Source organism: Delphinapterus leucas, chromosome 9, assembly GCF_059928025.1.
Source record: "Delphinapterus leucas isolate spDelLeu-1000000601 "Yukka" chromosome 9, BTC_Dleu_Yukka2, whole genome shotgun sequence".
Lineage (NCBI taxonomy): Eukaryota > Metazoa > Chordata > Mammalia > Artiodactyla > Monodontidae > Delphinapterus > Delphinapterus leucas.
The window spans coordinates 93,174,213-93,199,168 of NC_143137.1; the positions used below are offsets into that span (position 1 = coordinate 93,174,213).

Here is a 24,956-nt window from a genome sequence, read left to right on the forward strand (position 1 = left end):
TCACCATCCCTAAGACTGTGCACTCGCACTGAATTGTGACTCATTCACAGAAAGTGGCAGGTCCTTCTGAGCAGTTATCAGAGAAGGGCTCTGTTCTTCTAGGCTTGAGCCCTTAATCTTGCCCCAGCTCTCTCCCTTAGATATTAAAATATTGACCATGTTTTGGTGATCTGGTGCCTAACAGTTGAATTCTAATATCTACCACTTGTGTTATTTGTTCCTTTATCAAGACCAGGTCTAGGTGACCTGAAGAACTCTTTGTACCTTTTCTTTTGATTCCTGGAAGTTGGTGGAATATAATTAAAATGGATTTTAATGCTTCTAAATTAGTCTTAAATTTATAATATACATACAAGATGGTGGGAGCAGGTGGGGAGGGGTTAGAAATATGTTGCATGATTCCATGTTTATGTTGGTAGTATTTTGTTAGTGTTAAGAATGGGGTGTAATTAAATTTTTAATAAATTATTTATTTGCCAGTATGTTTTTTAGTGGTTAGTACGTGGCAGGCACTGTGCTAAAAGTTACCATATGTATTATCTCATTTAATCATTTAAACCTTTGGAAAAACTGTCAACAACTTTCATTGAATCATATATAAGCACTTTCTTGGAATTTTCACAATTTGGCCTATACTTTCTTGTTCAGACTCATTTTCCACTATCTTTGAACCCTTTGTGACAGTTAGTTCCTGGCTATTTTCCGTGCTGTATTAGCATATGTCTTTTTTTCCTTTATGTAGAATTCATTCTGTTTGTTTTCTTTCTTTTTTTTTTTTTAATATTTATTTGGCTGCATCAGGTCTTAGTTACAGCATGTGGGATCTTCGTTGTGGCATGCAGGCTTCTCTAGTTGTGGTGCACAGGCTCCAGAGCAGGCGGGCTCAGTAGCTGAGGCGCACAGGCTTAGTTGCCCCGCGGCATATGGGATCTTCGTTCCCCGACCAGGGATCAAACCCGTGTCCCCTGTGTTGGAAGGCGGATTCTTAACCACTGGACCACCAGGGAAGTCCCTAGAATTCATTCTTTTCTCTTCACATCAAAATCCTACACTTGAGAGAATGGATCTGTGGACACAGCAGGGGAAGGGGAGGGTAGGATGAAGTGGGAGATTAGGTTTGACATAAATACACTACCACGTGTAAAATAGATAGCTAGTGGGAACCTGCTGTATAGCACAGGGAGCTCAGCTCCGTGCTCTGTGATGGCCTAGTTGTGTGGGCTGGAGGGGGAGGGAGGCCCAAGAGGGAGGGGGTGTGTGTATGCGTATGGCTGATTCACTTCACTGTGGGGCAGAAACTAACACAACATTGTAAAGCGATTACAGTCCAAAAAAAAAAAAAAGAATCCTATACTTGGAGTTGTATCTCTTCAAGACACTCCCGTCAATTTATACTGAATATGATCTTTGGCACTGTGCTTAAATAAAGTAGATGCTCAGTGAATATTAGTTATATTAAACATCAGGTGCTTTGGGTAGATTTGCTACCTTATCTCATGTACACTAAGCAGATGTTCTGCAGTAGCCAAATTATCAATGAGATTGAAGGCTGTTCATTGCACTTCATCCCTGCCGTCTTAAAGAACTAACCAGAGTGACAACAAACAGCCTCTCTAGGACATGTAATCACTAATTCTTAGTACTAGTACTTATTTTGAGAACTTTCCATGATTTAAGAAGGCCATAAACTGTGTTTGAATAAAGCAAGTTCCAAGAAGTCTAGTTTATGGATATTTGCCCCAGTAGGTGCTCAATTTTGTGAATGAATGAATCCTATGAGATAGGTACTGTTATTATCAGATTAAAAATGGGGTGCCTGAGGCACAGAGAGGTTAGATACCTTGCCTGGGTCGCACAAAGTAGCAAACCACAGAGCTGACACCTTAACCTATATGTCTTTGATGCCTGGCCCATATTTCCAACTCTGTCAACAGATAGCCAGGTAAACATTTAAGTGGAGTATCATTTCACATTTAATTCCATTATTACTCTTTGGCATACTACACTTGTAGGAATACCTAGACTCCCAAATACTGTGATTAGTGACAGTGGAAAAATATTAATGTTGCTGCTGAGGCATGTCGTATCTGGTAAGAACATGTATATCAAAGTACTTGAAATCACAGATTATTTTGTAAAAAAAGGTAAGACTATATTTAGCAACAGACTTTCAAAATATATTTATAAATCTAATTGCTAAAAGCTTTGGTATAACTTTCTTTTATAGTACCTGCTCCTCAAAATAATTGAAAAAGAAATCTTCTAAATGGTCAACGGTTGCTTTTTTTTTTCTTTTCACTTTTAAAAATGTTACTTACTAAGAACACACATGCCAGATTTCATTTAACTGCATTTTTATGGTCCAGTCATTAGCCTACTGAAAAAAGTAGCTTAAATGGAAATACTGACATAAACCTCATTACACTGGCTCCAATGTGTTACTATTATAAAGTATCCGTCTTGAATATGCGTATGTTTTCATAGGATACTATTGAAAAGGTAATGGAAAATTAATGTTGCAGTGGAGAATTTGATTCTGTGTATATATATTTAAACACTCTAGCACAGTGTATGTTTACAACATCAAGGATTTTATTTGGAATTAATGATATTTAAAACATATTTTACAACTGGCCATATATTATTTATGCTCCCTATTTTGAAGTTTTTCTCATTTCTTGGACAAAATATTTGTTATGTGTCTCTCTTTGGGTTGGTACCAGACTACGTACACTCAATTTTCAGTAAGTAAAAACAAGTCTTAGGTGATCAAACTACACTATCCCTCATAAATTATTTTTTTGACATTTAAATTTTAAAGTATGCTCTGCCATGGTGGGGTAGTGTGTCAAACGTTAGAAATAGCTGATCATGAAAGAATTTAAAAGATATCATCATCGAAAGGGAACCCTCCTACACTGTTGGTGGGAATGTAAATTGGTGCAGCCACTTTGAAGAACAGTATGGAGACTCCTTAAAAAACTAAAAATAGAACTACCACATGATCCAGCAATCCCACTCCTGGGCATATAGCTGGAGAAAACTCTAATTTGAAAAGATACATGCACCCCAGTGTTCATGGCAGCACTATTTACAATAGCCAAGACATGGAAGCAACCTAAGTGTCCATCAACAGATGAATGGATAAAGATGAGGTATATATACACAATAGAATATTATTCAGCTATAAAAAAGAATGAAATAGTGTCATTTGCAGCAACATGGATGGACCTAGAGATTATTATACTAAGTGAAGTAAGTCAGACAGAGAAAGACAATTATCATATGATATCACTTACATGTGGAATCTTTAAAAAAGATACAAACGAACTTATTTACAAAACAGAAATAGACTCACAGACATAGAAAACAAACTTATGGTTACCAAAGGGGAAAGGTGGGGAGGGAAAAATTTGCATTTGGGATTAACAGATACACACTACTGTATATAAAATAGATAAGCAACAAGGTTCTACTGTATAGCACAGGGAACTACATTCAATATCTTGTAATAACCTATAATAGAAAAGAATCTGAAAAAGAACATTGTGTATGTGTGTGTGTATGTGTGTGTGTATATATATATAAAACTGAATCACTTTGCTGACACTTGAAACATTATAAGTCAGCTATGTTTCAATAAAAATCAAATGCAAATGAAAAAAAAGATAACATCATCATCATTGGCCTTACTGGTATGGGCAGAGAAACTTGCCTATGCACTTTTCATAAAGAAGGGAAGCTAGGTGTAGGGAACTGAATCAGTTGAGATGGTGACAGGAATGTGCGAACATGTGCAAGGCTGGAAGGTAATTTCTTTTTATACATACTTGATATATGTGTAGATGTGTGGAAAAATAGTAGATGTGGACGAATTCCGTGATTTGAGACTCTATAATAATTGCCTTATCAGTCTAATCATCGTACATATCAATTTGTGAAACTTGAGAAGAAATGAGTACTTTCCCTCTAGACCTAGAGCCTCTGCCACATTGTAGGTGGTTTGCAGGAAGGGGTTTGAAAGCATTGATCTTTTAAAACTGTGTAACTCTGGACAAATTACTTAACTTCTCTATGCTTCAGTTTCCATACCTGTAAAATGGAGATAATAATAGTGTCTAACTGAGAAGATTGCTGGGACCCTTACAAGCATTATTCCACAATAAGGATTCAATAAACTTTACTACTATTATTATTTAAATAGCAAGCAGATTTATGTTACTTTGAGAAGAATGGCAGAGCGGAGCCCAACACACTTGGTTTCTTATTTAACAGTGTTTAGCTAAGCTGTTGTACTCTCTGAGACCTGATTTTCTTATGAGTAAAGTAGGATAGTCATACATGTTTTGCAGCCTTGTTGGAAGAATGAGATTATGCACGTAAATTACCAAGCATAGAGCCAGACCCAATAGTGGGTGCTTGATGAATGGGACAATTATAATTATTTACAAAAACAAACCACCAACAACAAAAACCAACCCACAGTAATGATTAGATTGAGTGCCTAAGGACACTATGTCTTTACAAAGTAGTATTACTTTACTCAGCAACATAAAGCACGAAGGTTAGTGTTCTCAGAAGCTCATGTAGTTGACATTACCTCTCAGCCAGAAGAAATATATTGCAGAGCAAGTGGTTGTAAATTCTATGTTCTATTTATACATGATGAGGGTGTTGTGAACTCTGGAGCTACATTTTAAATCTCATGTGTGTGAGGGCTTTCTTGTTTCTTACCTTATAAAATGTCCTCATTTTAAATGTCTCTAAGTGCATGTAAACATATATAAAATAGCCCCAAACACTCATAATAAAATAAGCAAGATCTTCTAGACCAGACCATTTTCTTTCTTCTTCATTGTTTTATTATAGTCCTCCTATCAGGATTTCATGTTTGATCTTAAAATCACAGAATTTAATAGCTGGAAGGGACCAGTCCAACACCCTAAATTTATAAGTGAGGGAGCTGTGACCTGACAAGTTTAAGTGATTGCCTAAGGCTGTATAGTAAGTTAGTAGCAGAATCTAGGTCTTTTGTCTCTAAGACCGAACATTCAGGGGCGAGAAATGACAACTGGATCCGGACAAAATTGAGGCTTTTATTACTTAGGAGAGGTGGCACTGGGGCTCTACAAAGTGACCCTCAGCATACATATGTGTGACATTCAGCATATAGCTGAAGGAAAAGATTGTGTAAGGCTTAAAGTAAGGGACCCTTACCTGGGTGGCAGAGGCTGGCCCTCGTGAAATTTCCTGAATGGACCCATACACCGTTTATAAAGGATATTATGATCTTGGTTATGATCAGGTAATAATTATCTAAGGATGTCAGGTTGAACCAGAAAGGCAAGCTTTAGGTAGATATCGAAGTAGTGGGGTGGTATATTCAAAGTCAGAAAAGCAGTAGCACCTTAGCTCCAGGGAGGCTCTGCTAACTAATAGCTTGAGGAAGTTGCTTATCTTTCAGGGCTTCAGTTTCCTCTACAGTAACTTTATAATAATACTATCTACATCTTACGGATGTGCTGATAAGCAAGGTAATTCATGAAATGAATTTAGCATAGAGTCCGGCACGAATATAACCACTTAGTAAAGAATAGCTATCGCTATAATCCCAAGTGATCAGGCTCTTCGTGGTGGGAGATCTGTTACAGGGAGAAAATTCTATCCCTTGAGACAGAAGTACTTAGAGAACTTATTAGGTTCTCAGAGTCCTGGAAAAGTCACTCACAATTTAGGATAACATTCTAGTCTGAACAGATAAAAGAGGTACGTAGTAGAGAAATTGAGACAGAAACCTGTTCGCTGAGCAGGGCAACAAGGTGGGTATTTAGTATTTTCAAGGAGTGCAACACAGGGAATATTACGCTTTCCAGTGTATACAAGTGAGCTGGGTACATCCCAGACTCAAAAGAGATTCAGAGTGTAAGACAAATTTCAATGAGCTTATCCTGACTAGATTCAAAGATCACTGGTGGCCTTCCCTCCTGGACTCTTATACAAAGATAACTGTTAAAGAACACCAAGTTAATATCTATTGTTATTAGCTACTTTAAAACTTATCATTGATGGCCAGTAGACATCTTCTTTTAGATATGACATTTCTTTCTTTTTTTTTTAAATAAATTTATTTATTTTTGGCTGTTGGGTCTTTGTTGCTGCGTGCGGGCTTTCTCTAGTTGCAGTGAGTGGGGGGCTACACTTCGTTGCAGTGCACGGGCTTCTCATTGCGGTGGCTTCTCTTGTTGTGGAGCATGGGCTCTAGGCACACGAGCTTCAGTAGTTGTGGCACGTGGGCTCAGTAGTTGTGGCTTGCAGGCTCTAGTGCGCAGGCTCAGTAGTTGTGGCACATGGGCTTAGTTGCTCCGCGGCATGTGGTATCTTCCCGGACCAGGGCTCGAACCCATGTCCCCTACATTGGCAGGCGGATTCTTAACCACTGCGCCACCAGGGAAGCCCCTAGATATGACATTTTGTAAAGATTTTTTTTTTTTTTCTGCTGCTTCAGAATGAGTTTTTAACTGATGCGATGACTGGCTACAGCTGTATTTACAGTTTAGTTCTAAAATGCGGCTCCAGGTTTCGATAAGGCCATTTGAAAATCCATTTGAATTCCAGAAACCTGAGCAAGAAATTTGTCCCCACCATAAATGTCTGATGTATTCCAATAGACTTGGAAATACTTGTTTTTTTCTAAGCTCTTTATACATCTTAATTTCTGTCTTTTGATCATGGAGTTTTGTGGGAAATCTGTGCAACCTGAAGCAGCTGGAGGGGGTAAATCACATGGGCATGATATATGCCAAGCCTGTGCATTAAAGATTAATAGAGAAGACACAAATAAATTCACCAGTAATAAGAAACAGTTATTTGTATGTTCTTTCTAAGCCAAAATACAACCATGAAAAGAAAATGTTGAAACCAAATGAGACAGAAGACATTTCGGTTCTGTCAGCCCTCTCATTTCTCCCTTTGTCCACAAGATCATAAGCTTTTATATTGGACTTTTTGAGAGTATATTATTCATATTTGTCTCCCCCTGTGCCTAATATATTACCCAGAAGAAGATATAGTAGGTCAACAATAGATATGTATTGAATGAATGAATATTGGTGACTTGAACAAGTATTCTGGGACAAGGAATAGTTTATTATATCTGGAGAACTTTTGAATGTTTTGTGGTATGTGCTGAATCCTTTCTTTTAGTTCTCTTAGTAAGAGAACCTGTCTGATCAAATAAAATAACATCTATGAAAATTCTTTATAAATTGTGATGTGCTCTGCTAAAAGTAGGCTTTGTCAATACCTTTGTACTATTATCTTGGGAACCTGGAAAGACTACACCCTCTGAGTAAGGACCAAAGTCTAGGAGTAAGGACAGTACTGAAATAGACCAACCTTAACAAAGGCTAAAGCCAATTCTTGATGAGATCAAGGTGATCTTTTAAGTAATTCAACCTGCCCATCAGAACAAAACTTAACAGAAACATCCCAGAATTTTATAGGAAGTTAACATAATCCAGAACCTTTGCAATATATCCTTTATAATTTTTAACAGACACATTTGTAGACATGTGAAAAAGCTGGAAAAAGTGACTGGTAAGGAAGGTATAAAATAATCAATTGAAGCAGACACAGAGATGGTCCACATACTGGAATTAATAGACAAGGACTTCAAAATTAATCATGATTAATATGTTAAAAAAACAGAGGAAAAGATGGATAAAATGATGATAAAAAGATAGGATATTTCAACAGAAATATGAAATGAATTAATAGGCATTAAAGAGTACCAAAATATGTCTGACATTCAAACCCACTAGATAAATTTAACCACAGTTGGTACACAGCAAGAGAGAATTAGTGAATTCATAGAGAAGTCAATAAATAATATTCTTTTTTTCTATCTTGAACTTCAGCTTGGAATTTATTCATTCAGCCACTCTATGCCTTTGATGGGAGGGATTAATCCATTTATATTTTGAGTAATTACTGATAGGGAAGGACTTGCTTCTTTAGGTTCATTCTAGTTGAGGTTTTTTTGGCTTCTTGAATCTAGATATCCATTTCTCCCCCCAGATTTAGGAAGTTTTTTTTTTTTTTTTTAATTAATTTAGTTTTGGCTGCATTGGGTCTTTGTTGCTGCACACAGGATTTCTCTAGTTGCAGTGAGCAGGGGCTACTCTTCATTGCGGTGCGTGGGCTTCTCATTGCAGTGGCTTCTACTGTTGTGGAGCATGAGCTCTAGGTGCACGGGCTTCAGTAGTTGTGGCTCGCGGGCTCTAGAGTGCAGGCTCAGTAGTTGTGATGCATGGGCTTCGTTGCTCCGCGGCATGTGGGATCTTCCTGGACCAGGGCTTCAACCTGTGTCCCCTGCATTGGTAGGCGGATTCTTAACAACTGCGCCACCAGGGAAGCCCTGGATTTGGGAAGTTTTTAACCATTATTTCTCCCAATAGTCCTTCTGCACCTTTCTCTGTTTTCTTTCTGGGGCTCCCACATGTGTATATTGGTCTGCTTTATTATGTCTCGTAAGTCCCTTATGCTTTCTTCATTCTTTATTCTTTTTGCTCCTGTGACTGGATAATTTAAAATGGCTCATCTTTGAGTTCACTGATTCTTTCTTCTGTCTGGTTAAGTCTGCTGTTGGTTAACTTAGTGAACACAAACTCTAGTGAATTTTTTCAATCAGCTACTGTATTCTTCAGCTCCAAAATTTCATTTTAGTTCTTTGTATTTTCTGTCTCTTTAATGATAGTCTCATTTTATTCATGCATAGTTTCCCTGAGCTCATCAAACATCTTTATGATGGCTGTTTAGAATTCTTTGTCAAGTAATTCATAGCAACCTGTTTTTTTAGGGTCGCTTTCTGTAGAATAATTTTGTTCCTTTGATTGGGCCATGCTTCTGTTTCTTCATGTGCCTTACAACTTTGTGCTGGGATCCATGCATTTGGAAAACCACAGCCACCTTTCCAGTCTTTATGTGCTGGCTCTGTAAAGGGAAAGACCTTTACCAATCAGCCTAGCTAGAGATTCTGGAGGCCTTTTAAACCTTTTTGGTGGACGCATCTTCCCTGGACTGCACTTTCTCTTTTCAGGATCTCATAATCTCTTCCTCCCTCTGGTGTCTGTTTGCAGTACTGCAGTTTCTCTAGATGTGCAGCAAACTCCCAGCTCTCTTATTCTCAGCATCCCCCGGGTATCTAGTGTATGTTGTGTCACATAAGTGCTCTGAGACTGGAGAGGCAGAAACCAGTTGCTTAAGCAGCCCCCTGAAGAGCTGGAATAATTGGATGCATACTTTACTCGTCTCTTTCCCTGTTTGAGTGAGAGGCCACTTCGTTGTACACCTCTGTCTGTCATACTGTGGATCCTCTGGAATAGTAGATGCCACCCAGTTCTCTCTCTCTCTTTTTTTCCCTCAGCAGCCCCCAGGCATCTAGGGTATACTGTGTCCTGTAAGTTCTCTGAGACAAGTGAGACAGAAACCTCGTCCCTCAGGCAGCATCTCAAAAAGTCTGCACAGTGGCTGTACGTCTCAGTCTTCTCTTTCCCTCCCCAGGAAGAAGCCAGCAACTGGGAGTTTTCTCCCAATAATGATGCACTGAGTAGGGGTTGGGGGCGGGGTATGGCAGATGAGTGCCACAAATTTTCCTACTGGCTTTGATGTGACTGGTTTCACACTTGCCTGGGGACCTGGCATGCAGAAGCCTCTTAACCATTTTCTGGATTTCTCATAAAGGGAATTGGTCTATGTACTGTTGTTGAGGGAAAGAGGATCTGGGGCTTCCTATTCTGCCATCTTGCTGATGTCACCCCACATCAGGTTCTCTGTTGAAGGGAGATCTTAGTGGTTCATCCCCATTACTGCCTTACTAATTATTATTATTATTTTAATATTAGTGTTTTAGATTCACTCAAATACTATATTTTACTTTATTTTCTCACCATTCCCTTTTGTATCTCATTCTTTCTAGGTTTAATTTCCTTCTTTCTAAAGCATATTTTTTTAGAAATTGCTTTGGTGAGGATCTGGTGGTGATAAACTCTCTTGGACATTATTAGTCTGAAAATGACTTTATTTCAAGATTATTCTTTAAGAATATTTTAGTTAGGTATAAACTTTTATGTGGAAAAGAAATCCTATATTGCCTGTTATTATATCTCAGAATTATCACCTGACTTCTGTTATTGCTATAGATGTTTCTGCTACCTATCTAAATGACATTCTTAAAAAGGACAGATTATCTTTTTATTTGGATGATTGTAACATTCTTATTTTGTCTTTGATATTCTTCAGTTTTATTATGGTTTATTTAGATGTACGTTTCTTCTTCTTTGTTCCACTTGGGATCCATTGAGTTTACAGAATTAATTCTCAGGCATTATCTTTTCATATATAGCATTTCCCTCATTTTCTCTGTTGTCTCCATTTATAACTCCATTTGGATGCTTTAATTTTAACCTCCTTGTCTCTTAATATCACTTTTACGTTTTTGATCTCTTCTTTTTTATGAATTCTAGCTAATTTTTAAAAACCTCTATTCCAGGCAGCAGTTCTCCTTTCAGCTTTCTGATATGCTCTGTAACCTGTCCATTGAGTTTTAAATATCAATTATATTTTTATTTAAAAAAATTCTATCTTGTTCTTTAAAAACTGTACCTTTTTTGAGAGTAACTTATACTTTTCTCATATGTTTGAATCGACCCCTCATTTTAAAAAACATTTTAGCCATGGTTATTTTATGTTTTCTATCTGTAAACACCATTAGTTGAAGATCTTGTGATTCTGATTCTGCTCTTTATTGTTTCTGCCAACTCCTGCTCATAGTAGCTTATTTCCTTGTATATTGTGTAATGTTGGATTGTGGGCTCAAAGATAATTGGGCTATCTCAGTGTAAATCCTTTTCAATTTAGGTTGAGGGTGTCCTTCTAAATAGCGTTTGTATTTACTTCTTGCATGGCACCCTAAGGGACCTGATGGAAAGCAGGGACCATTTTTTTGGCTTTCGCTATTCAGACCCTACTGATAGATTTGAACCTCTTTAAGGAAAAGCCATGATTCGGATTATTCAAGGAAGTCTTTTTTCCTCCCACCTTTTCTCATGAATGGGTCTTTCTCATTACACTTTTACCCTTTATGTGTTCCAGCTTTATGATGGTTTCCCAAGGGGGTTTTCTAACCTGTCACAGTCCTGGTTTAGATGGTAGTTAAGTGGTTCAGTTTTGATTACCAACTTTGAAAAATTTAGGACAAGAATTTGGAAGTGGGTCAGTGTTACAAAGAGAATTCCTGTAGAAGTCATGGTTCAATCACAGAGCTGAAGGAGAAGAAAGAGACTGAGGAGAAAAGCACAGAAATCCCACAGAGTCGGAGGAATTGGATTGGAAGGAAGTAAGATTGCATAGTTTCTCTCCAGGGTAAAACAGGAGAGGGTGGTTAGGAAGGGCAAGGAGATCAAAAAAAGTGAGGACTTTGAGAAAAAAATGTTGTGATTAAGATGTCAGTTGAGAGTAGATTTGGTGAAGTGCTGAATAGGAGCCATCCCAGGCAAGGAAGGGAGGAATGAATGAATGGTAGGGAATGGAAGCAGAGACGGACTACTATCTGAGAGCAAAATAATTTATTATATTTAGTTAGGTAATTAAAAACTGAACATTAATTGAACAACATGTGGAGGGAAGTTCCTGAAGAACTTAAACTATTTGGTCTTCGCAAATGTCATTTTCTTCTCAGAACACCTGATGAATGAGATTTCATGATCATTTTTTAAAAGACACCCTGTCTAAATAATTAGCTATCATATTTTAAAAACTGAACTTTATTGGATGGAAAATATGGATTAAGGCAAAATAAATCAGTATTCTCTTGGCATTTAGCCAAAGCCTTCATTTAGGGACTTATATAAAATTGCAAACGTAGTTTATTCTTTAGGGGATAATATTAAATCAAACTTTAAATATATCAGTTAATTTGTGAAACAACACTGAAGAAAATGAAAGGTCACACTCTATAGATTCTTCTGGATGTCATCAGGGTCCTTGCTCCTGTATAGTCCTGACAGTTTGCCTGGCCCTTTTTAAACTTTTCTGTGGAACACTCTTCTGGGAAAAATTAATTGGCTTTCTTACCAAAAGAGTTTCATGATCAAACTAATTCGGCAAACTCCTTTTTTAAAATTCTAGGCCCCTTTTGGAGATTCATAAATTTGCTAGCACATTAAGGGTTTTGAAAAGTAGAGTAAAAAAGCTGTGGAGCTTGCATTTCTCAAACTTATTCAAGTGAAGAAAAGTTTTGTGTGTGTGGTGCTGAGAGAGAAAAACAGAGGGAACATTGTTATTAACACGCTACGGAACAGTGTTTTGTGAAACTAATTTGGGAAATAATGGCTTAAAATCTTCTGTAAAAATCCATTTTCAAATAAATATGAGATCCTCCTATATGTCAGGCCCTGTGTGGAGCAAGCACATCATAAGTCCATAAGATATAGACCCAGCCTTCTTGTTCACTACTCCCCCAAACTCCAGTGTGCAGGAGAACTTCAGATACTGACCCTGAATTTGCATCATATAGCACAGTTTAGGAAATCTAGGATTAAATCTTTTTTGGTTCTAACAAGCAGAAATGCAGTCAAACTAACTCATAAACAGGGATGGGGGGGGTGGATAAGGGGAGGCTATTGTAAAGCTACAGAGATTTTGCAGAAATCTCTGTTCCATTTCAGTTCCATTTCATGGGAATCAGGATGCCGTCTGGCATGCGGCAGTTGCTTAGTCCTTGTCTGTTTCTTCGGTGTAGTCTGGTCTTTTGTCTCAGTTTTAGTCTTTCTGAGGCTTTCTTACTTAATTACTTAAGCCTCATATGGTCATTCCAGCCCCACCCCCAAGTGGCCCTTTGAATTGTCAAGCTGATGTAATTGATTCCTGATCGGTGAATCGATTGGCTGGCTTGGGAGTAATACCCACGTGAGTCTCGTCAACCAGGGATGAGGAGTGGTCGGTCACCCTATGTACAGAGCTGCTGCTTCGGGGGTGTTGAGGGAGGAGTGCAAATTAAACATTTACCATAATTGGGATGAAGAATTTTAGTGTTTGAGAAGACAAGCAATGGTAAATTATTTCCAGCACATTCTATTATGCATAAAAATGCTTAACTAGCTCCCATCTTTATTTACAGAGCATGAATCCCAGAGGAACTGAAATGAAACAATTATTCAAACAGAGAATAAACTCTGAAATAAAACAATCTCCTGTAACCCCTGACCTTTTAGCTAATATGACCTGTTAATGTTGGCAGGGGTCATAGAAATACCAAATACCTTTTCTTAAGTGGTTATGGAGATGAGAAAAGAATTATTGCTTTCTTCACCTTTTGACCTACTGGAAGGACTTACTGAAAAATTTTTTTCAGGTTGTTTTGGAAGAATGCTTCTAATGGCTCTGATGTTAAATTACTTTGGAAGGGACAACTTCCTAGTTGGTCTAAATTTTGACGCAAAAGAACCTTGCATAACACTCCCATGACCTCAGTTGTGGTGTATGTGCCCATGTGAGTGAGTCCAGCGCTTTTGGGTCACCAGTGATTGAAACAGGAATGTACAGAATAATATTCAGAGTACATATTGTTTTTTCTTGTATGTCATGAAATGGAAATAGTTGAGGTACATTTTGAGACTTCAGTCCTCTAGCAATTCAGCATGACTCCCTCTGCTGAAAAGCCTGGGCTCGTTTTTCCCTTCTTCTTAGAGGCACACACAGAAGGGTCTACTGACCTTTCCATCGACAGATTCAGGCTTCACTCAGTTTCCAGATTCATAAGGACTTGAGACAAGAAACAATTAATCCATGCTCAATTCTGTTAATTTTGCCTTCTGATTTTTAGCTTCCCAGGGAGAGAATTCATTGATCATTTAGTCTTCAAAGATTCTGGCCTCTAATATAGTTATTTCTCACTACAGTAGCAATTCATCATTCTGGTCTCTTCCTTAATCTCACATGCATGACAGATGGCCTGGGTTAGGCTCCCAGGTCCTGATCACACAGAAGAAGGAATGAGTCCTTTAAAGAACTGGTTCAGATCCTGGAATGTGGCCATCTCATCAAGGTCCTACCAGCTGCTTGCAGCCTACCACCTTTTCCATCACTTTCCTTAGTTAGAGATGTCTATAAATATTTAAAATGGAGCCTTCCTCTAAGCTTCTTCGGACCCTGGAGTTGACTTGTTTAAGATACTTGGTTATCCCATGAGGACTACATTTCACTTGTTCCTGTGAGTCAGCCGGGCCTTACCATAAGCACTTATTCTTCACTGCATAAGTTGAGTAGCCATTAGTTCTTCCCATGATCTTTGGGCCAAGCGCAAAGATGTATTGCGAACCTGTATACTTTAGATTCCAAGCCTCTGTACAGGAACCCATTTTATATTTGGATGCAAAAGAAATTTTACTTCCAGTTAATGTTCAATTATTTTGTAGTAGCTATCTGGGTTATTTGTTGGAAAGAATACTAAGGCTGATCCTATATGCTTCAAGAGGGAATGTCGGAGTTACACAGCAACATCTGCTGTGGGTACCGGTTTGGGGTGATGATGATGGAATTGATGGTTGGAGGTGGTGGCAGTATGAATGCATCTTTGATGGTCCTGCCCTGTGGTGAGATGCTAGGAGATTTCTCCTCACCATCCTATAGGATAACAAGTTCCTTGCCTCCAAACACCACAATGGGTTAACAAACCCTTGGCTTTGAGTGTTAGGGAGGTAAAGGAAGAGATCTTTCAGGCCAACTGAATGGCTTCTGAAAATGGAAGGGCTGTCTTGTGAATGGGCAAAATTTTGACCGTGGTAGAATGAATAAGTACTTAATTAGGGGGACTGAGTCTTGCATTGTTCCAACTACAGGATACATCCGGAAGTCCTCATGGAGTTATAGTCTCCATCTCCCTTTAAAATTATCTTCACCCTTAAACTTAGGCAATAACCTGTGAAGAAGGAAGTTTGTTGTGGGAATCAATTCTGAGCATGTTTGTCATTCTCAGTGAGTCCTCACCTTTGGGTCCCTGACACTTCCTCCTCTTTCCTACTTCATGTTTCCTAGCTTTGCCAGCAAGCCTTTTGTATACTGTCTAGTATTTCTTGAATCGCTTGGTTTGCTGTGATCGAGCATTAATACATCGGCTTTGATTTAATAAAATGTATTAAGCTTCTGTTATGCCAGATATTGTCCTAGATGCTTGGTGTAGCTGCAGCAGGCTCTAAATTCTTATCTGCCAGCCAGGCTCCCATGCTCACCTGATGTCACTGTCATTGCTTCATATGTCTTTGTTCAAAGGCTTGGGCTTCTGCTTTTGCTTATATTCTCTGAGGTTCTCATCTAGTTAACTACCTGGTTACTATCCCTCCACCCTTTGGCTTTCTTTCACAATTCTTCATGTGGGAATTTGGAGGCAAGTCTCTGAACCTCATTCCCATAACTGGGATCCTGCAGCCTCTGCCTATAAATCTCAGGAGCCGACTGCCTACTGTCAGACTTTCAAGAACTAGTCTGTCAAAATTTCTTACTCCATTCCCTTCCTATACCCCCATACTTTATCTGGCTGAATGCCTTCCTAAGCCATGCTTATTCACACTTTCTATACTCTGGGCTGAAATTCCACGTTCAACTGGACCGGTACTCCAGTGCCTCTTCAGGTCTAGTGGGTAGGTCTAATGTCAGGCCTCTCCCCTAATCCCAGTCTCACCGTGTGTGCCTTACATTTTGTCATTGATAAATCTTGAGACATGATGGAGTTAAAATATGTTTCAAAAATCTTATTGGCAATCCACTCTATAATCCACTTTACAATAATATTGTTATTGTAACTGTGGTTAATATTCTGTTCTAGCTATATTTTTTGCTTGAAGGTGAACTGTCATGGTGACAGCCTGAATAAAGTTCTAGCCTATGAATGCTTTTAACTAGTCTTGGATAAATGTAGGCTCATTGTCAGAAATGATATTCTCATGTATGGTACATAACTAGGACGGAACTATGACTGTTGTAACATGTTGGAGATAAAACAAAGAGCACTTAAAAAATGCTTAACACAGTCAAGGAATTTTTACCTTGAAGTGCTCCTGAAAAATCAGTGTGGACTCTTGTCCAGAAATTTTTGTTACTTTCCGTTAAATAGTAGGTGCTTTGGGCAGGCTCTTCCAAACAATCTGGCTTAAAACAATCAATTTATAAAACAGTCGACTCAGAATCATCAAAACTGGTTTCTAACCCATACTTTCCAGGAAAAGCAACCCCATGTGCCATTGTACATTGTGTCCAAGATACACGATGGCTGCCTTCTTGAATAACAGCTGGCTTTCCTCACAAAGGACTTCTTTTTTAAGAAAAATAATATCCACTGATAATTTGTGAAGAAGATGCAAAATAGGACAGTTTCCATTTCCTTTCTTGCCCTTGCCTGCACACCTAGTATCAAATAATGAGTGATTGAAAATTCTAAATATTTTTTATTTGAAATGGGATTTAATTGATTTGAAGGAGCTCAAGGAACATTCAAACTTCCTATGGTATTGGAAAATCCTGACCTGGATCTGGGGTGGCAGGAAATCAGTACATAATATTGCTTTCAAAGCTATTCTAGAATTCAGGACAAGGGCTTGTATTTAGTATTCAGAAATGGGTGTTCAAAACTGCTTATTCCCCATGAAAAAATGTGTAGAGAAGTAGGTAGTAGGTGAAATTAGGGCCTCCTGGCTCCTTTACCACTTTGCACAGTTCTGTCCCATAGATGACACTGTTCTTGAGCTGTAAGCAGTTTGTGTCTCATTGCCATCTGGCTCAGCCATAAGGTGAACTGAACTGTTAGTGGTAGGAAATAGTGCTCTAAATTTGTCACGATGTACTAGCACAGACCCAAAGTCATAACTTCTTGACATTCCAGAAAACATTCTCATGGCCATGAGTTAAACTTCATGGAATGTCTCTTTCCAGTGGGTGATGAAGTCGTTTAGCAAAGGTTACCTTTTGTGGAAGAAAATCTTGTTAAAAATTAAGTAGCTCCAGGAGGGTTTGAAGTTGGTGCTCTTGTTTTTGAAGTAGACACACTACCAACTGTATGTACCATTTTTAGATCACAGAAAATACTGATGCACCGATACAGGAGTTTGAGAGGGTGACGGAGGAAGTTCCTGTTTTCCTTTTCCCATTTGATCGTCTGATAATATATTGAGTTGATGCAGAACTTCTAGAAGTTCTTCTGTAGTTCTGTCAGCTCAGTAATGAAGACGTCGTCAGAGCAGGTTAGCATGGCTGGAAGCTCAGAAAGCAGGGTATCTGGGGATCAATAGCAATTTCAAGAGCAGTGGGAATTCCTGACTGACCTCTTACTTCGCTGCTTTCCTGTATGCTCAATATTCTCTACCCCTGTATGTTACATCTCTCCCCTTCAGTTTCTCAGGTGTGGTCACAGTTTACATCTGAAACTGCTCTAACTACAGGAACTAAACTTTGAATCCCTGTGTCCTCTTTACATGTCTCCCAATGTGCTCATAAGTTGTGCAGTTTCCTTGGGATATCTAATCCCTTGTTCCATCAGTATTTTCTCAGCCTGAAAACCACCTTTTTCCCAAGGAGAAGGGGTTGATTATGACTAGAATGTGAAGAGAACCATGCAATTTGTGTGGTCTCCCTACCAGTGCAACTTGTCACCCTTGAGTAAGCACAGCTCACATTGAGAGGTTTATTTTCTCAGGAATAATGAAATCTGGTCTGCTCTGAGGAAAGGCTTGGTGTTGGCCTATCCTTTCAAAACTACAGACACTTGCTGCCCTTTCTCTCATCATTTCATGCAGAAGCAATTGTTTCTTTCCTCTTGAGGCTTACTTTTTTTTTTTTTTTTTTTCTTGCGGTACGCGGGCCTCTCACCGCCGTGGGCTCTCCCGTTGCGGAGCGCAGGCTCAGCGGCCATGGCTCACGGGCCCAGCCGCTCTGCGGCATGTGGGATCCTCCTGGACCGGGGCATGAACCCGTGTCTCCTGCATCGGCAGGCGGACTCTCAACCACTGCGCCACCAGGGAAGCCCCAGAGGCTTAAATTCTTTACAAGAGAAACATCCCAGCCCTGAGTGTTTGTGGGCCAGTCTGATGCTTTTGATTTGAGTTCTCCCTGTGATGGAAAACCTGCTAGAGGTGTGTGTGTGCATAGCATGTGGTCACTAATCTTGCCTGGTATGGGGAGTGAGGTGACCAAGGCAATGAGGTAAGAGAGTTTGCAGAGTGGATAAGGGCCCAGGAATCAAGATCCAAAGGGTTAGAATGCACTAGGGAGTTCCTTTTATGTAGGAACCAGCATATTAGTAACTATTTAATAATAATGATATTTATTGAGTCCTTACCTTTTATCAGCAACTATTCTAGTCACCTCACACTGTAGCTCTCACTTCACATTGAAACTGCTTCGCTTCAGTAAACACTAAATGAAGCGTTTTACATTTTGACCATCCATAGTCTCCTGTCTTCCACTGTGCATGTTCAACTACTCCCACTATGGTTGGTCTTTGACTTCATCAGGATTTCTTATCCACTGACACCTCTCCCTTTGCCCTATCCATAACCTCCTCCTATCTCTACCACCTTCTTCCATATCTAGATAGTCCATAGCTCATGGTTCAATAACCTTCTGGCTAGTTTTCTAATTTTCCTACACCTGTATCTTTTGTCATATCCATCTGACAAAACGCTAGAGAATGCAAATATCCATTTATTCTATGTCTGAAACTGAGAGATGATGGAGAAAATCACTCATTTGGGCTCTCAGCACTTCAGCATTCCAGTTATGCTTATCTTGCCACTTTTCTGTCCCTTTCTCTTCAATGATACATCAGAATGTCTCCACTCTTTTTGGTCTTCCAGTCTCATTTATCCCAACGCTGCTCTCAGCTGATGACTTCACCCCTTAGTTCACAAGCAAATAGAAGCACTGGGAACTTCCTCAACCTCCCATCACCAGACCATCACGGGGACCTGTATCTGCACCCATGCCCATCCTGTGTTCTCAGTCTTTTGCTTATTCTTCCCCTTCACAGCCAGACTTCTCAAACAGATGTTCACATGTTCTCTCTCCATCTCCGTAACTGTTGCTTAATGCTTGATCCGTTTCAAACTGCATTCTGTCCACTTTGTGACACCAGCACAGCACTTGCTGAGTTGATGAAAGACTACCTTGTGGGCATTCTTCAGTCCTCATCTTATTCCCTGGCTAACTCCTCTTCTGCCTGGGCTTCAAATGGGGGTGACCTTCAGATTATCCCTTGGCTCCCTTTATTTCCCGCTCTACAGTCTGAACTCTCTTCCTAAATGACTTCATCTACGTGATAGCTTCACTTATAGATTATAAGCCAGTGACTCCCAAGTTTTATTTACAGTTCAGCCTTTCATCTGGTCCCCAAGTCCTGCTCACTTGAAATTTCCACTGGAGTATCTCAAAAGTTCCTCAGAATCCTAAATGTTACCCATGACACCTTCTTCTTCCTCAGCCTTCAACTCTTAACCATCATAGTCAAGTCATTACCAACTAGTAGATTACCAAATGCGTAGATTTTACCACCTAAATATTTCTTGAACCCATTTTCTTCCTCCTCTGTTGTCGGGGCCCTAATCTAATATGCCATCATCTTTTTAAAAAATTAATTAAGAAAAACTTTGAAATAATCGTAGATTCACATGTATTTTAAGAAACAGTAGAGATAGAGCCTGTGTACCCTTTACCCAGTTTATCCCATTGGTAACATCTTGCAAAACTCTAGTGCAATATCACAACCAGGATATTGACATTGAGATACAGAACGTTATCATCACCACGAGGATGCTTCTTGCTTTTCTTTTTTTTTAAATTAATTTTTTAGAGCAGTTTTAGGTTCCAGATTGAACAGAAAGTATAGAAATTTTCCCATATATCTCCTCCCCCTACACATGCACAGCCTCCACATGTAAAATTGGTATAACTGCATTGACATACTATAATCATCCAAAATTCATAGTTTACATTAGGGCTCACACTTGGTGTTGTGCATTCTATGGATTTAGACAAACGACACTTATCCACCATTATAGTATCATACAGAGTATTTTCACTGCACTGCCCTGTAAATTTTCTATACTCCACGTATTCATCTTTCCCTCCCCACGGTCTCTGACAACTACTGATATCTTTTTACTCTGTTCATAGTTTTGCCTTCTCCAGATTGTCATATAGTTGAGAATCATACAGTATGTAGCCTTTTCAGATTAGCTTCCTAGTAATATGCATTTAATGTTCCTCCGTGTCTTCTCATGGCTTGATAGCTCATTTCTTTTTAGTGCTGAAAAATATTCCGTTTTCTGGACGTATAATAGTGCGTTACCCATTCACCTACTGAAGGACATCTCCTTAAACGGTCACTTGGCCATCCCCTTAGTGTTTCCTTCTGACCATACTTTCTCATTTTTTACAGTACTGATGGGCTGAGAATTTTCCAAATCTTTCATTTCTGCTTCCTCTTTGCTTGTCTTTAACTTGCACTATATTTATATTTATTTATATTGTACAGTCAGGAGGAGCCAAGTCACACCTTCAATATTTTGCTTAGAAATAGCTTAAGTTAAATATCCAGTTTCGTCACTTGCAAGTTCTACCTTCTACAAAACGCTAGAACATGAACACAATTCAGCTAAGTTCTTTGCCACTTCATAACAAAGATCACCTTTCTTCCAGTTTCCAGTATCATGTTCTTCATTTCTGTGACCTCATCGATATGAATTTTACACCCAGCATTCTGTTCAGGATTACCTAGGTATTCTCTGAGAAGACTGAGGCTTTCTCTACAACTAACTCTCTTTTATTTCTGAGCTTTCAACAGAATTGCCCCTAAGAGTCCAGTCACGGCAATGCAGACTTTTTCTAGCACGCACCTCAAAACTCTTCCCGCTTCTACCCATTACCCAGTTTTAAAGCTGCTCCCCCATTTTTAGGTATTTGCTACAGCACTCCATTTCTCAGTACCAATTTCTTAGTCCATTTGGGATGCTATAACAGAATACCATAGACTGGGTGGCTAAAACAGCAGACATTTATTTCTTATTTCATTATTTCTTGACAGTTCTCAAGGCTAGGAAGTCCAAGATCAAGGTGCTGGCAGATTTGATGTCTTGTGAGGCCTCTACTCCCTGGTTTGGAGATGGCTGTGTTCTTGCTCCTAATACCATCTCACTGGGGGTTAGGATTTCAACATATGAATTTGCGGAGGATATAAACATTCAGTATATAGCAAAATATAGTACTTTAAAATTCTTATTTAAAATATATTTATTAAATGAACACTGTAGCAATAATAACAGGGAACAAATAATCATGTAAAGAACTCATAATCTTACCTTCATCCTAATAAATCTACTTGGTGAGCCTTAGTCTAATTATATCCTGGTGGCTGAGCTGCTATTCAGTGTTTACTTTCCAATGGTCATTAACTAATTACCTCTGCTTAAAATTTAAAAAAAAATTATATTGGTAAAAATATGTTTCATGTTATGGTTCAGGCTTAAGGAAGAAACAGGCACTTCTTTATTAATTAAAAGGAAATGAACACCCCCCAAAATGTAAACTCATTGAACATGTCACTGATCCAAAATTTTGAAAACCTTTCTTCATGTTATACTTGGCAACACACGTTGTTACTTCACATTACTTATCCACTCCCCAACTCACCTTTCCCCATAAAAAAGAAAGCCAACAAACAACCCGTGTAACTTCGTAATTATCAGTGGTTTGTTGAGAAATCTCTGCTCAAAATCCTTGTTCTCTGTCATAGCTCTGTTGTAGACCTCCTTTCTGCAGTTTAAGAAACACTAATGCATTAGGTATAACACTAATTTTACTTTTATATTCCCTTGCCCGGTGGATAAGGGAATACAAACATTTAAAATGGTTCATGTAATATCTCAGTAGCATTAATTTCCAAATCAAGCAAAAATGTAAATAGAATAAAACCGGATTATAGTGTTTTGCTTGAGATCCATTTTTGCCACAACTCTATTATACGGAAGCAATCATTTGAGTGATTTATTAACATTTTATAACCATTTATTAATTGCCTCCAATTCTTCAGATACCACATAGTGTATAGGAAGAATAAAAGAAAAAAAATACAGTCAACCAACTGAGTCTACCTGCACTGTACTACAGAACCTTCTGTGATGTTCTCTATCTGGACTGTCTCACATGGCAGCCACTAGCCACATATAGCTATTGAATGGTTGACATGTAGCTAGTATGTCAGTGTAACTGAACTGTTAACTTAATTTTTCTTAATAACAGCTTTATTGAGATATAATTCACATACCATACAATTCATCCATTGAAGCTGTACAATTCAGTGGTTGTTAGTGCATTCACAGAGTTGTGCAGCCATTACCACAGTGAATTTTAGAACATTTTCATTGCCTCAGTAAGAAAGCCGGTACTAGTGCAGTCACTTTCCAAATTTCCCCAACTTCCTCAGCCCTAGGCAGGCACTAATCTTTCTGTCTCCATTGATTTGCCCATTTTGGACATTTCGTATAAATGGAATCACAATTTGTAGTCTTTTGTGACTGGCTGATTTAATTTTAGTTTATTTAAATTTAATACTCACGTGTGGCTAGTGGCTACCATAAGAAGCAAGTGAAGTAAAAGACCAAATACAGATGCTTAAGTAATGCTGAAGGTTAGGAGAAGATAATCCTGTAAAAGGGGCATGTGGAAAACATGTCAGAGAGATTGGAGATGAACCCAGACAAAGCCTAGAGACAAGACACTTTCCTGAAGGAGGGTATGGTTAACAGTACCAAATAATACAGAGGGGTCAAGAAAGAATTATTTCAGCGTAGTGTTAGGATAAGAATCCTGATGACAAAGGGCATTGGAATGTGGTGGTTGGTGAAGAACTGGCACTTTAATATTATTTAGAGATAGAGGGAAGGGGGAAAGTTTCAAGATAGCTTGAGAGGGGTGTCAGGATTGATGCAAATTTTATTTTATTTTATTTATTTATTTAAAAATTTTATATATTTTATTTATTTATTTTTGGCTGCATTGGGTCTTTGTTGCTATGTGTGGGCTTTCTCTAGTTGCGGTGAGTGGGGGCTACTCTTCATTGCGGTGCATGGGCTTCTCATTGCAGTGGCTTCTCTTGTTGCATAGCATGGGCTCTAGGCTCGCGGGCTCAGTAGTTGTGACATGCAGGCTCTAGAGCACAGGCTCAGTAGTTGTGGCGCACGGGCTTGGTTGCTCCGCGGCATGTGGGATCTTCCTGGACCAGGGCTCGAACACGTGTCCCCTGCGTTGGCAGGTGGATTCTTAACCACCGCACCACCAGGGAAGCCCCAAATTTTATTTTATTTTTAATATTTTTAGTGTAAGCACGAGCTTACATGTAAGCAGAAGAAAAGGATCCAGTGGAAATGAAGACATAAAAGTTAATTGAGCAGGGTTCTGAAGGATGTGAGTAAAGGTAGAACTAAGGTCATTAGCCTAGGAGTAAGATGTGCCAAGGAAGATAGAAGTTATCTTTCTCAGAGGCAGGAGTAAGTGAAGAAAAAGTAGTTGAAGATACAGAGCAAGTTTTACATAGAGAGGAAACTAAAGCAACTCATTTACTTAAAGAAAGCAGGAATGAGGCCTTCTGAGGGTAAAATTTGTTTCCTCCGACCATCACTGTGATCAAATGTGGATCAGGGAGGGCTGCAAAGTACTCCATGGGGCTAAGGCTATGGGAGGTGGAGGCATCAGTTACTAATATGTCTCTGGCTTTTACCAAATGACCGTGTCTCCTAAAAGGAACAGGCATTCTCAGATACATAAGGCCACACAAGGTCCAGGTGTGTCATTTTTCACTTACTAGAAAGTGAAAATTACCCAAAAGTTTATATCTAAGATTTTCAAAGACAAAAATATAGCTCCATTACTCATCTTCCTTCCACCCCACTCTCCTTTCTTTACTCCTTCTCTCCTCCCTCCCTTATTTCCTTCCTTTTTTCCATGTATTCTTCGTATGCTTTGTAGAAAACAATGTACCGTCATTCTTTTTGCCCTATGAGAAAAACTGGAAACAAACAAAACACAGAGTTTGGGGAAAACCCAACATTAATTCATACTATAATGAATATAGAATTTGATGTTATGAAAATCCAGTATTTATTTTTCTAAGTCACACATTTTCCCCCCTGCTTCCAATGATATAACAGTTAGTGGAAGAGATAGGAAGTGCTTTGAAAACCTCAAATGACAACTATGCAAATATAAGAGAAAAATATACTAATTAGTTGATATTGATTTAACTAATAACATTACTTTAGAACAAGGATTCTATATAAAAGTTTGAAAAATTAAAGACAATTTTTGTGGTATTCTCAATATGTAAAATTATATATTTATGTATGTATGTATTTATTTTAGGCTTTTAAAACCAAGGATGGATATCTCGTAGTTGGAGCAGGAAATAACCAACAGTTTGCTACTGTGTGCAAGGTAATCTATAATATTTGGGATGGGTGGATAACATATGCAACAACTCATTTTGCACAAAGCCAGGAAAATTCAGTTTTGCCTAGAGCAATGTTGCTAAGTCTATACTCAAGACTCCCTGTGTTAGCACCTAAAAGTATGCTTTTTCTATGCTTACAAATCCTAAGGATAGGGTCTAAATTAGCACTCTGGTTTTGTAAAATTGATGTATCTGGCTGTAGTTTTAAATGAAGAATCATAGTAGCTTAAATTATGCTAAAAATTGAGCTGTCTACTCGTCCAAACAAAAAGGGAAAAGTCATTTTAAAGGGATTTTTAATGCCAGGATTTTTTTTCTGAGAAAAAGAAAGGAACAGAGGAACTAGAAAACAATCAGAATACAATTAACAAAATGGCAATAAGTACATACCTATCAATAATTACTATAA

General features: G+C 38.6%; 1 protein-coding gene across 4 annotated transcripts in view; it reads left to right on the plus strand.

Annotated features, from left to right (window-relative positions):
- Window positions 1-24,956, plus strand: part of SUGCT (succinyl-CoA:glutarate-CoA transferase) — a 793,918-nt gene that overhangs the window by 218,196 nt on the left and 550,766 nt on the right. For all 4 annotated transcript variants that reach the window (XM_089917071.1, XM_089917070.1, XM_022593044.2 and 1 more), the window contains one exon: window positions 24,460-24,531. In XM_089917071.1, coding sequence (XP_089773197.1) covers window positions 24,460-24,531 — 72 coding nt within the window. The remainder of the gene's footprint in view (window positions 1-24,459; window positions 24,532-24,956) is intronic.